The sequence below is a fragment of the Carcharodon carcharias genome, chromosome 30, assembly GCF_017639515.1.
Source record: "Carcharodon carcharias isolate sCarCar2 chromosome 30, sCarCar2.pri, whole genome shotgun sequence".
In the NCBI taxonomy this organism is placed as follows: Eukaryota; Metazoa; Chordata; class Chondrichthyes; order Lamniformes; family Lamnidae; genus Carcharodon; species Carcharodon carcharias.
This window is the reverse complement of record NC_054496.1, coordinates 15,098,544-15,111,177: the sequence shown is the minus strand read 5'-3', so window position 1 is coordinate 15,111,177 and position 12,634 is coordinate 15,098,544. Positions and strand designations below refer to the sequence as shown.

The following is a 12,634-nucleotide window of genomic DNA, read 5'->3' as shown; positions in this document are numbered from 1 at the left end:
CATGCAGCTTCAATAAAAATTCAGAGAACTAGTTGGCCCGGCATCTTTATCACACAAGAAATAGGAGCAGAATAGACCATAAAGCTCCTCGAGCTTGTTGCACCAGACAATAAGATGATGGCTGATCTGCTGGGCTGGATTTTCAGATTGGGCTTGGGAAATGGGAATTGGGCCTGTTTCCAGGTCCCAATCCCGTCCCTGTCAGGACAACTGTCATTCATTGGGAAGCACCCCCTTAATTGGCATGAAGATGGGTTCCCTGTCCAATGAAGGGCAGTTGGCAGGCTTTTGAAGCCAGAAGGCCATTCTGAGGCCCACTAAGAGCTGGAGAGGAGCAGCAGGCTGCAGTAGAGGGTAAGTAACTGAGAGGGTGCTTCATCATGGTATCTAAAATTAATAAAAAAACAGGAACAACAACAAGGCCACCAATGTGGCCGGGGGCAGGGGGTGGTGTTAGAATTCCCCTATGGGGTGGCCTTTGGCTGCATCCCCACCCAGGCCCCAGATAGGCAGGGGAGGGTGGGGGTGGGGGGGGGGAGGTGGTGGCTGAAGGCCTGCCTGGACCTCTGAGACCCCCGGCCTGCTGCTAGGCACTGACCTCCAGGCGCCTAAACTGCCCCTTTCCAGGTTAGGAAACTGGAGGCCAACTGGAAAATCCCAGTCGGCCTCCCTTAGCTCAAGTTAACCAGGTTCTTGAAGAGCCTAATTAGTTACCTGCTTTGTGGGAGCAAGCAGTCCCGCCAGCCCCAAACTAACCTGGGTAAAAATGGCAGGTGCCAAAAAGGGCGAGGAGAAACCAGCACATCAGCTGCGGCCAGTGTTTACGTGCTTCATTTGCCACGATTCCTGACTGGAGCCCGAAATTTTAGCCTCCTACCCTCTACTCCACTTTCCACCCCACGCCCATGTCCCCATGTCCAGAAATCTATCGCTCTCGGTCTTGAATGGACTCACACGGACCGAGCACCCACAGCCCTTCGGGGTGGAGAATTCCAATGATTCCCAAACCCTCTAGGAGTGAAGAAATTTCTCCTCCTCCTCAGCCGCATTTCCCAATGGCTGACCCAGAGCCTCACCGGTTGGGATAAGTGTTCTCCAGTTCATTGGAGCTGGTGGTACTTGGTCACTGCCTTTGTTCCTTTCGACACGGCGTGCTTAGCCAGCTTCCCTGGGCAACTGCAGGCACAGGCAATCTGGATCTCCAGAGATCTAACGGTGCTGCGCTTGTTGTGATGGGCCAAATAGGAAGCCTCACCCGCGATGCGCTCGAGAATATCGCTCACGACCGAGTTCATGATGCTCATGGCCTTGGAGCAGGTGCCGGTGTCGGGGTGAACCTGCTCCATCACTTTGTAGATGTAGATGGGGTAACTCTCCTTCCTCAACCTCTTGCCACTCTTTGCTACCGGTTTCTCTTAAGGCTTTCTTGGCTCCCTTCCTGGGATCTGGTTTCTCCTCATCAACCATCTTCCGTTCCAGGCACAGAAATCAAGAAAAGGCAGATAATTTGGGTTGCAGCCAATGTTGTGTACAAGCCAAACGTGAGACCTAAAAACGGGTAAGAATTTTAAACCACGTGCACGTGTGTATTCGGAAATGAGGCTGAGCTGTCTTTTTAAGTGTGCAGTGTTTTCAAGGGCTTTCAACGCTGGAGAGCTCTCATCTATTGTGCACAGGCTGTACTTGGGTGGGCGCCAAGATGAAACTCTTGTTAGTACGCACGATAAGTTTATCTCTTTCAAGTCAGCCATGCAGTGGCTGAGGGAGACTTTTGACATTCTCGCCCAAATAATTCTCACACACAGTGAAATTCATCAGGGCAATAAGATTAGAGGCTCCTCCACAACTCCTACTGACACAGATATGGCGCGAAAAGAGACCGTGTCCAGAGAATATCATATATACTGGTGCTTCTGGCTAGACACAAAGAGAAGTGTCGTAAGTTCAAGGCGAGGGGCAGGAGGTTTAGGGGGGATGTGAGGAAAAACCTTTTACCCAGAGGGTGGTGACAGTCTGGAATGTGCTGCCTGGGAGGGTGGTGGAGGCGGGTTGCCTCACATCCTTTAAAAAGTACCTGGATGAGCACTTGGCACGTCATAACATTCAAGGCTATGGGCCAAATGCTGGTAAATGGGATTAGGTAGATAGGTCGGGTGTTTCTCACGTGTCGGTGCAGACTCAACGGGCCGAAGAGCCTCTTCTGCGCTATGTGATTCTGTGATCCTGTGTCCAACTCTCATCTCTGGCCCAGCACCACGGTTGCAATAGCATTAGTCAACCTCCTGTGGCATTGCACCTGGGGAGTCAAAACCACAGGTCGTCTTCAGGTGAACTGAGGTTAATTGGATCGGGGCACACATTTTACAGCCATACGGATTTCCTATTATAAATTCGCATGTGGTGTTGCAATGGGGTCATTAATAACTTGAATTCATCCAGCTCCTTGAAATGCGGCCAACCTTCCCAAAGCACTTCACAGGAGTGTTATCAAGCAAATGTTGACACGTGAGGGGAATATTAAGAATGATGACCAACAGCTTCTCTGACAGAAGAAATTCCTTCTCATCTCCATCTTAAATGGAAAACCCCTCATTTTTAAACTGTGCCCCCAGTACTAGATTCCCCGATGAGGGGAAGCACCCCCTCAGCATCTACCCTGTCTAGCCCCCTGAGAATTTTGCATGTTTCAATAAGATCAGCTCTCATTCTTCTAAACTCCAATGAGTATGGACCAAACCTATTCAATCTTTCTTCATAAGACAAACCCTTCACTCCATGGAATCAGCCCAGTGAACCTTCTCTGAACTCCTTCCAATGCAAGTAAATCCCTCCTTAAGTAAAGAGACTAAAACTGTACAAAGTACTCAAGGTGTGGTCTCATCAATGCCCTGTACAATTGTTACAAGATTTCCCCACTTTTATACTCCATCCCTCTTGCAATGAAGGCCAAAATTCTATGTGCTTCTTAATACTTGCTGTACCTGCATGTTAACTTTTTGTGATTCATGTACAAACCCATCCAGGGCCCTCTGTACCACAGTATTTTTCATTCTCCATTTAAATAATATTTTGCTTCTCTATTCTTCCTGCCAAAGTGAACAACGTTACATTTTCCCACATTATACTTCGTCTGCTAAATATTTGCCCACTCACTCAAGCTATCCATATCCCTTTGCAGGTAGAGGGGCTTAGAGCAAGAATTCCAGAACTCAGGGCTTGGGCAGCTGAAGGCAGAGCTGCCAATGGTGGAGCGATTAAAATCGAGGACGTGCAAGAGGCCAGAATTAGAGGAATGTAGATATCTCCAAGCATTGTGGGGCTGGAGGAGATTACAGGGATAGGCCATGGAGGGATTTGGATACAAGGATGAGACTTTTAAAATTGAGGCATTGCCACTGTAGGTCAGTGAGTGATGGACGAACAGGACACGGTGCGAGTTACAATGGTTGTGGGGTTGTAACCCCAATGCCTTGAGGGTTGAGAGTTTTTACACCTGTGCAAAGGGACACACCTCAGAAAGGGAGCTAAAGGTTACCTCAGTCTCCGAAAGGGTACAGAGTAACGGCATCAGTTTGAACCAGAGATCCAGTGATGGTTCCCAACCTCTAGCGATGTACATTGCAGGGAATTGTGGCAGGCGTGACCGATCTGTGTTTCCTCTGTATCGAGAGGATGTTCCTCCTGCGTCAGGATTCCCCGGAGCCTGCCTCCCCTCCCCGGCAAAGAGGGCAAGATGCATGTTGACAAATACACACGCAGAAAACGACTTTCAACGCATTTTTTATACCTTATGGAGCCTCAGTTTAAACAATAACATCAACAAACAAAAAACTATTCCGTAACAAGGATTCTCAGAACGTTTCCAAAGCATAACTCATTTTGCTTCCATTCAAACATCAGGTGAGAGAAAACTGTAAAAATTAATTCCCCCTTTGAAGGGATTGACTGGTTCACTCTCACACTACATCCAAATTGCCGCACTGCATCTTGGAGCCTCGACACTGAGTGTCAGTAGGCCATTTGACTTGGGTGGGGGGGACTGTCACAGCCCTGCCTGACCACAACCTCAATCGATATATGAGCTCAAGCGCTTCCAGTCAGCAATCACCGGTTACCAAGCAGAAACCACAAAGCAATTTTACCCTTCCAGAACCCAGGGAAACCGTGCTGTCCCATCTCACTCCCCCGCCTCACCTCCCCACCCTTCCAGGGTTGAGATCACCTGTTGACCTTCTTAAAGTGTACAGCTCAGCTACTGACTAAGGATGAATTCACGCAGCCAGCGAGGGGGGCAGTTAAACTTCTGCACGGTCAAGGGAACAATTCACGGCGATGAATGCTCGAATGGCATAATGTCCACTGGCTTGCTGGCTACAGAACAATAAGGCCCAGACCTGTCTTGACCAATCACTGACACCACGACTCTGAATTTAAATTGGAGGTGGTTGGGAGAATCTGGTGCATACGAACCCCAACATTGGTTGGTAAACCCCGGGGGAGTCCGGGGACCTGTTTGAGCCTCCCTGCTGTAAATTTTCTCAGAATCCCGCTGGAACTCGATCGGATTCAACGCAAGGCCAGCGGGCGGGAGTGGGGATTCGGGATAGGCCTCATCCGAGGATGTGTGGGAAGTGTCAGAGTGGGGTGGGGGAGAAGGCTTCGTGAGGTAATCAGTGAGTGGGGTGGGAGCCTGGCCCCATGAATGCCCAAGGCCTCTCTGTCAGGCCTGGTTAAGCACTTACCGAATCTAAGATTAAACTTATCTACTGGGGCCTCGTCCAACCCATGGACCCACCTCCCAACAGACCGAGCCTGACAGAGAACCCGGCACTGCTTCCCCCTCCTCCATGTAACGGCGCTGGGATATGATCTTATCTTTAAAGACCCCACAGCCTTCCTGTGGGTATCCCTCTCCTGAACGGGGCAAGGCCGGAATGTAGCTGGATCAGAGGGGGAATCAGAGACTGTCCCCATTTTAACTATTGTTTCTCCTCCCCTTACGCTCACACCACCTCCCTAATCCCGGTTTCTGCCGGGCAAGAGGAGTTAAACTGGGACCAGTGGAGTCCTGACCTTGGTCAGCAACTCCCAATAGTGGAGACAGATAAGTGACTGGCTTATCCTTATGGCTGACTGCAAAGGGCCGAGGGTAAAGTGCTCTCTTTACCCTCACCCTTGTTGGTTTGAAATGGTGGAGAAGAGCTATGGGGGCCGAGTTATAAAAATTAACAACAATTTGTAATTCTATAGCACCTTTTGGTTCTTGGGCTTCAAAGCCAATGAATTGCTTATTGGTCAATGGCACTGTGGTGCCTATCACGCTCATTCATCTACCTCTGACCCTTGGAAGCCATTTTGATTTCCTTTTGTGCTTTGCAGCTAATATATTTTTACTCAGACTGATGTGGAGCTTGATAAAAGTCAGCCCTGTTTAAAGGGAACATCCAAGTTGCAAACTTTCAGAACTTACAAAAATTTAGACTTTCCCTTATTTCGCTCGAAGCTAAAGTCTCATTCCAGCACCAGCACTGGACTCTACCTCCCAGGTGGGGTCCTTAGTCAATTGAGAAAGCAGAGCTCCATCCAGTGGGAGCTGAGATAAGCAACATTTTATGTTCAGCACAGTGTATCTTCACGATTCTAACTGTGGGATAAAAAGTGTCAGAGGAAAGGCCATTTGGCTCATTTAAGATCTTCCCTCTTGTAATCTCACTCTCCAATTATAAAATCGAACTGTAATCTGACTGCTACTGTTTTGATTACATTGTCCAGAAAGGTTCATCAGTGACCACATTTCTCCCAACAATTGTTCTATGTTCCAAACTCCACAGGCCTTACCTTCTTGGCTAGCCATGAGATATCAGTCTGGGCTTAACTTCTGGACACCAATTAGTACTTTCTTTCCTGAAGTTAGGGACATTTTCCTCACAGAGCTAAACTGTGAAAAAAAAAATAGGCTTCTTTCATTTTTCCTCACAATCAACCTTCGTTTTTAAACATTGACCTTTGGAAGCGTCCTTGACCAGAGAGGGTAACCTGCTAAATGTATTTACGATTCCCCCCCCTGTATTGTTCAGATAAACGTCAATATGTTTAAGGGAGCCACACGTGTTCCATGATGGCATAGGTGGGAAATTAGAAGAGGGAGGGTTTAGCTCAGTGCCGGCACTCTCGCCTCTGAGTCAGAAGATTATAGGTTCAAGCCCCACTGGTGTCTGTCGGCACTGTCGAGACCTTCCATGCTCAGTGAGCACCACAGGGACTGGGGCACTTCCAGACCCTTTTGATCACATTTTGATTTAATGTTGGTAAATTTCCTTGGAATTTTGTCTTTGTTTTTGCAGTTTCCCCTCACCGGGCTGCCTTTCATTGTATCCCCGATTTTGCTAATTTGGTTTAATTGTTTGACTCTAAAGAGTTACAGAGACGTGAGCACATGATCCAACCCGGGTGCTGTCCTTTGCTCGTGATGTTAAGCCTGCCCTCTCAGGTGGACGCAATAGTTGAAGAAGAGGCACCAGTTGAAGAAGAGCAGGGGACTCCCCTCAAGCTCCTGAACATTCTTCCCTCGACCGATACCTTTCTTGGCCAACCGACAGGAGCAGACAGGGCCTTGACTTTGTATCACATCCAGTGGGTGACAGCTCTGACAGCATTTTGAATAATGTGCTGAGTAGAACAGTGGAAATAAAGACATTAGTTGCATTGGAAGTGCGGTTGGGACGCCAAAGGAATGATGAGCTAGAATTGTTCTTTGGTACTTTTGAAAGCAGATTAAGAATTAGTTGGAAGCTCCTTCCTCTGATCCCCAAGTGTCCTGTGTCTCTTCACTTTCCTTCTTCTCTCTTGTTACAGGGTGGATCCTTGTCACATTATCAGCCTCATAAAGCATCTCCCAGGTACAGTCCTCCACGCTTTGAGATGTAGAAGGCCCTTTAGCCTCACTCTTTGTCAGTCCGGCGAACGAAATGAGATAACTCTGAGCCCCTTCCAGTTTACACGGCTCCTCCTTCACCATGCACTTCACTGGGAAATAGCGCTCGATTATAGGCAGACCCGGCTCCACTGCAGTTTCCTCCTGATCTAGCGTCTAAGGTGCAAAAAATGAAAGGTGCTCATCAGTCAATGCATCTGTTAGTATAAAAAAAAATCAGCGAGCAAGGGTTTCTTCATTTGTAAAGTGGGTAAGTCTTGAGTCATACAAATGGAGAAAGAACTGGGATGAATCTCTGCTTTGTGCGGCATTAGCTGAACTCAGGTACAGGGGCATTGGAATTAGTGACCCCTTTCCTCCCTGGGTTAGAGAGACTTTGGCAAGAATTCCCACTCACAGGCACTATCCAACAAACCTTGTGGAAACCTCTCATCTGGAGTGAAATGGATCAAGCTCGCTGTAACATAATCCAGAGATTAATGAAACGACTCATTAAACCACTGCAGAGCATGTCCAGAATCAACCATGTCCCGTGTATTGGAGTCAGGTCTGGGGGCTAAGTGGGTTCTCCATTTCCTAAAGGATATTACCACAACAAGTTGCGCTAACATAGCACCTTTAATGCTGTTAAAAGCATTCACAGGAGGATGATCAAACAATACTTGACACCAAGTCACATAAGGAGATATTAGACGGGTTGTCCAAAAGCTTAGTCAAGAAGGGAGGGTTTAAGGGGCATCTTAAAGGAGGAGAGAGACATGCATGTAGACACACACACACACATATGCAGACACACAGACGCAGACATGCACGCACGCACATGCACACACACGCATGGAGACATGCACACGCATGCGCGCACACACAGACATGCACACATGCCTGCGCGCATACTCACGCACACGCTCACACGGCTGGAGAGGTTTAGAGAGGGAATTCCAGAGCTTAGGTCTTAGATAGCTAAAACCCATCAGTGACGGGACAAAGAAAATCAGGGATTTGCAAGGGGCCAGGACTGGAAGAGGCTGAGATGTCGGACGGTTGTAGGGCTGGAAGAGATTACAGAAATTGGGGAGCAGTGAGGCCGTGGGAGGATTCGAAATCGGGGATGAGAATTTTAAGATTGAGGCGTTGCCAGATCAGGACCCCATCTAGATCAACAAGCACAGGTGTAACGGGTGAACAGGGCTTGGTGTGGTCCTTTGTATTAAACGTTAAACCAAGGCCCCATCTATGTTCTCGGGTGGAATTATTTCGAAGAACAGGGTAGTTATCCCTGGTGTCCTGACCAATGATTATCTCTCAATCAACATCACACTAGAATATATACAAATGGTAAAATAAATTCTTAAGAATAAAATAAAACTAAAATACATAAGAACAATAATTATAATTCTTGGAATAAAATAAAATAGAATATATAAAAACAGAAGTAACAACCTGGAATAAAATTAAACTAGAATAAATCAAAACCAAAGAACCATGGAAAAGTTACAGCACAGAAGGAGGCCATTCGGCCCATCTTGTCCATGCCAGCCCGAGGACACCCAGGTGCCCTTTCTAACTCCACCTTCCTGCACCCGGCCCATAGCCCTGCAGCTTACAGCACTTAAGGTGCATATCCAGATACTTTTTAAAAGAGTTTAGAGTTTCTGCCTCCACCACCAATTTGGGCAGCGAATTCCAGACACCCACCACCTTCTGCGTAAAAAAGTTCTTCCTCATATCCCCCCTACACCTTCTGTCACTTATCTTGAAACTCCGTCCCCTGGTTCTAGAATTCTCCATCAAGGGAAACAATTTTATCCTGTCCACTCTATCTATTCCCCTCATAAACAATAAAACAATAGGAAAAAATTCTTAAGAATAAAATAAAACTAGAATATATAAAAACAAGGGTAAAAATATTCTTAGAATAAAATAAAACTAGAACATATAAAAACATTAGGAAAAATCTTAAGAATAAAATAAAACTAGAATATTTAAAACAATAGGGAAAATCTTAAGAATAAAATAAAACTAGAATATAGGAAACCAATGGTAGAAATATTCTTAGAATAAAATAAAACTAGAATATATAAAAACAATAGGAAAAAATCTTAAGAATAAAATAAAACTAGAATATATAAAAACAATAGGAAAAATCTTAAGAATAAAATAAAACTAGAATATATGAAAACAATAGGAAAAAATCTTAAGAATAAAATAAAACTAGAATATATAAAAACAATAGGAAAAAATCTTAAGAATAAAATAAAACTAGAATATTTAAAACAATAGGAAAAATCTTAAGAATAAAATAAAACTAAAATATATGAAAACAATGGTAAAAATATTCTTAGAATAAAATAAAACTAGAATATATAAAAACAATAGGAAAAAATCTTAAGAATAAAATAAAACTAGAATATTTAAAACAATAGGAAAAATCTTAAGAATAAAATAAAACTAGAATATATTAAAAATGGTAAAAATATTCTTAGAATAAAATAAAACTAGAATATATAAAAACAATAGGAAAAATCTTAAGAATAAAATAAAACTAGAATATTTAAAACAATTTGAAAAATCTTAAGAATAAAATAAAACTAGAATATATGAAAACAATGGTAAAAATATTCTTAGAATAAAATAAAACTAGAATATATAAAAACAATAGGAAAAATCCTAAGAATAAAATAAAACTAGAATATTTAAAACAATAGGAAAAATCTTAAGAATAAAATAAAACTAGAATATATGAAAACAATGGTAAAAATATTCTTAGAATAAAATAAAACTAGAATATATAAAAACAATAGGAAAAATCTTAAGAATAAAATAAAACTAGAATATTTAAAACAATAGGAAAAATCTTAAGAATAAAATAAAACTAGAACACTTAATGGTTAAAAATTGTTAGAATAAATTAAAACTAGATTGTCCGACTATAATTCCATATAACACTATAGTGACAATGAGACATTTAAATATTCTATTACAATAAAATGAATCTTTAGAATGAAATGCAGCATGTTAGTTGGGAGTGAGTTATCCACCTTCAGTGTCGCAATGATCTCTGTGCTGGATCGTAGCTTCTCACTGAGCCAGGTAGCGCTGTCCCGGAGCAAGGCAGCGATCAGCGCCACCTGCTGAGCCATGTCCTGCCCGCAGGCGCCCTGCAGGTACCTGTCCAGCCCATCCAGCAGGATGAGGGAGGGCAGGCTGCAGGGGCTCTCGTGCAAGGACGCCACCGCCTCCAGCAGCTCCTCCGCCGACCTGGGGTAGGCGAACTGGATCCTCCGCAGGCTGCTGGGCTCCAGGCTGAGGAGCGGGGAGGGCAGCGCTTGCACTGGGCTGGGGGCCAGGAAGAGCACCCGCCTGCCCTCTCGGCCAGCTGCTGAGGCTGCTGCCAGGAAGAGGAGGGAGGTTTTGCCGCAGGATTCCTCCCCCAGCAGCAGGCAAGCCCCCAGATCCCTGGTGTCCCAATCCTTAGTCACATCTGTCCTGCTTTCTTCATCACTGAATGAATTCAGGACCTGCAGTAAAATCTCAACCATCCTCATTCAAAACTGATTCACTTCCTGGTTCACAAGTAGCAATATCCCCTGGATAGTTGAAATGTATCCAATTTCAAGCTCCCCCCCCATCCCAAATTGGTGTATAAAAGCAAAGGAAGTTATCCTAAACTTTTATAAGTCCTCTGGTTGGGTCCAAGTTTGGAATATCGCTCCCCAAATACACTTAAGGATGTACAGTTGCCAACGCTGAGCATATTTTTGGAAGGCTTTATTACAAGGCCCGCCCCACGCTCTCCCCATTGGTCGCACAACATGCCCATCCCGCCTTCCCCAGGCAACTGGAAAGCAAAACAGACTTCATTAGCCAATGGGGTGATGATTGAGTGTCAAACACTTTCCACGCCCCCCATCTGCACTATATCTGTAAATATGTTCAAACGTAGGGAAATGTAGCTTCCCCTTAAGTTAGGGGTCGCCAACCCTCCAGGGTCTGCAGGAATTGAAGATTAATCTGCAAAAATTATTTTAAAAACGTCGTTTTAATTTCCTGAATTATCCGCTGCAGTGCTCTGGAGATTAACCTCCAGTTCCTGGAGACACCGGGCTAATCCTACAGGACTGGCAACCTTCATTTCAGGGGAAGCAAGATAGGTACATAATGAAAGAAGGATTTGCTAATAGGGTTTAGATGAAATAGTGTGGGAGGAGGCTCATGTGGAGCATTTTTCTTTATACTTTCATGGGAAAGTGGCATCACTGGCATATGTTGCTCATCCTTGGAACTAAGTGGCTTGCTCAGGGCCATTTCAGTTAACAATCAACCACATTGTGGTAAAAGCAAAATACTGCGGATGCTGGAAATCTAGAACAAAAGCAAAAGTACCTGGAAAAACTCGGCAGGTCTGACAGCATCTGCGGAGAGGAATACAGCCGATGTTTCGAGTCTGTATGACTCTTCACCAGAACTAAGGCAATAGCGAATAGAGAAAATAGACGGGTCTGGAGTCATATGTAGGCCAGGCCAGATAAGGAGGGCAGGTTCCATGTCTAAAGGACACTTAAGAACCAGATGGGTTTTTATGACGATTGGTGATAGTTTCATGGTCATTTCCAGGTTTTATTAATTGGATTTGAATTGAATGACATGCTCAGAGGTCGTTTAATATGTGGCGTGCAGGAAGACACTATTCAGTGAAGATTGCTGGCTGAAGTGAATATTGATCTTAAGAAAGTATTAGAAACAGCGCTGTAAGGGATTCGCAAGCAATTCAGAGGGGGGGGCAAAATGTTCTCCTAGTCGGGCCCGAACAGTCAGCCGAAAGTGGAGTGAAAAGCTGGGACTCCACCGTCAAGCTAACCAAAAAATGAGAGGAAGCAACTAAATCGAAAAATAACTTTCATCGACGTGGAAACAATCAGTCTGCTAAGCGATTGGCAACTTAAAAAAGTAGAATGTTATTTTTGTCACAGAAGTGAATACCTAATGAGACAGTGCAAAGCGAGATTTAAACAGGCCTCCAAACAACAAATGAAGTCTACAGTGTAGAACAGCCAGAAACAACCAGTTCTGACATTTATTCATTATTCAACCTGAAAGTTGGGAAGACAGAGCCGATATTTGTTACAGTGCAAACGAATGGTAAACTATTAAAAATGGAAGCAGATATGGATGCTTCTACCACAGTAATAAGAGAACGCACTTTCAGAAATTTAAATAAAAGTGATCACCAATTAAATTTGGAACGAACCTCTGCCAACTTGAAAACGTTCACAGGTGAGCGATGAAGTGAGTGAGCTTTGCAAAGAAAAGGACAGCCTGTTGAAAGACCTTCACACATGACAAGATTCCCTCAGGTCAAAGTTTGTGCCTCTGAAAAAGTACGAGGCGAAACAGGAAGAATTTAACACCTCTCGGAACAAACTGAAAAACCTGTTGGCAGAGAAGACTCAGCAATGTTTAAGTTTCCAGGAGGAAGCCAACAGATATAAGGAGACAGAAGAGCTGAAGAATCAGCTAAATGAAGCTAAAGAGTCTTTGAAAACAAAAGTCAAAGAACTTTCCAAGATGCGAGTAGATAATGAAGTCATGGGTAGCTCAATGACTGAACGAAGACAAGTTGAGATTGCATCTGAGGGAAGTCTGGCCGACAGTGAAGTCAACAAGAAGGCTGAGACTAAACTCTGTGGTAAAAAGAAAGAA

The 12,634-nt window shown here is 44.5% G+C and overlaps 1 protein-coding gene across 1 annotated transcript; it reads right to left on the bottom strand.

Annotated features, from left to right (window-relative positions):
• Window positions 1-3,764: 3,764 nt before the first annotated feature.
• swsap1 (SWIM-type zinc finger 7 associated protein 1) lies at window positions 3,765-10,690 on the bottom strand. The gene is made up of 2 exons (XM_041176944.1): window positions 9,973-10,690; window positions 3,765-7,090 (listed from the first exon to the last, which is right to left on the bottom strand). Exons 1-2 carry the CDS (start codon window positions 10,477-10,479, stop codon window positions 6,782-6,784), a joined length of 816 nt encoding a protein of 271 aa, XP_041032878.1. The 5' UTR covers window positions 10,480-10,690; the 3' UTR covers window positions 3,765-6,781.
• Window positions 10,691-12,634: the final 1,944 nt, after the last annotated feature.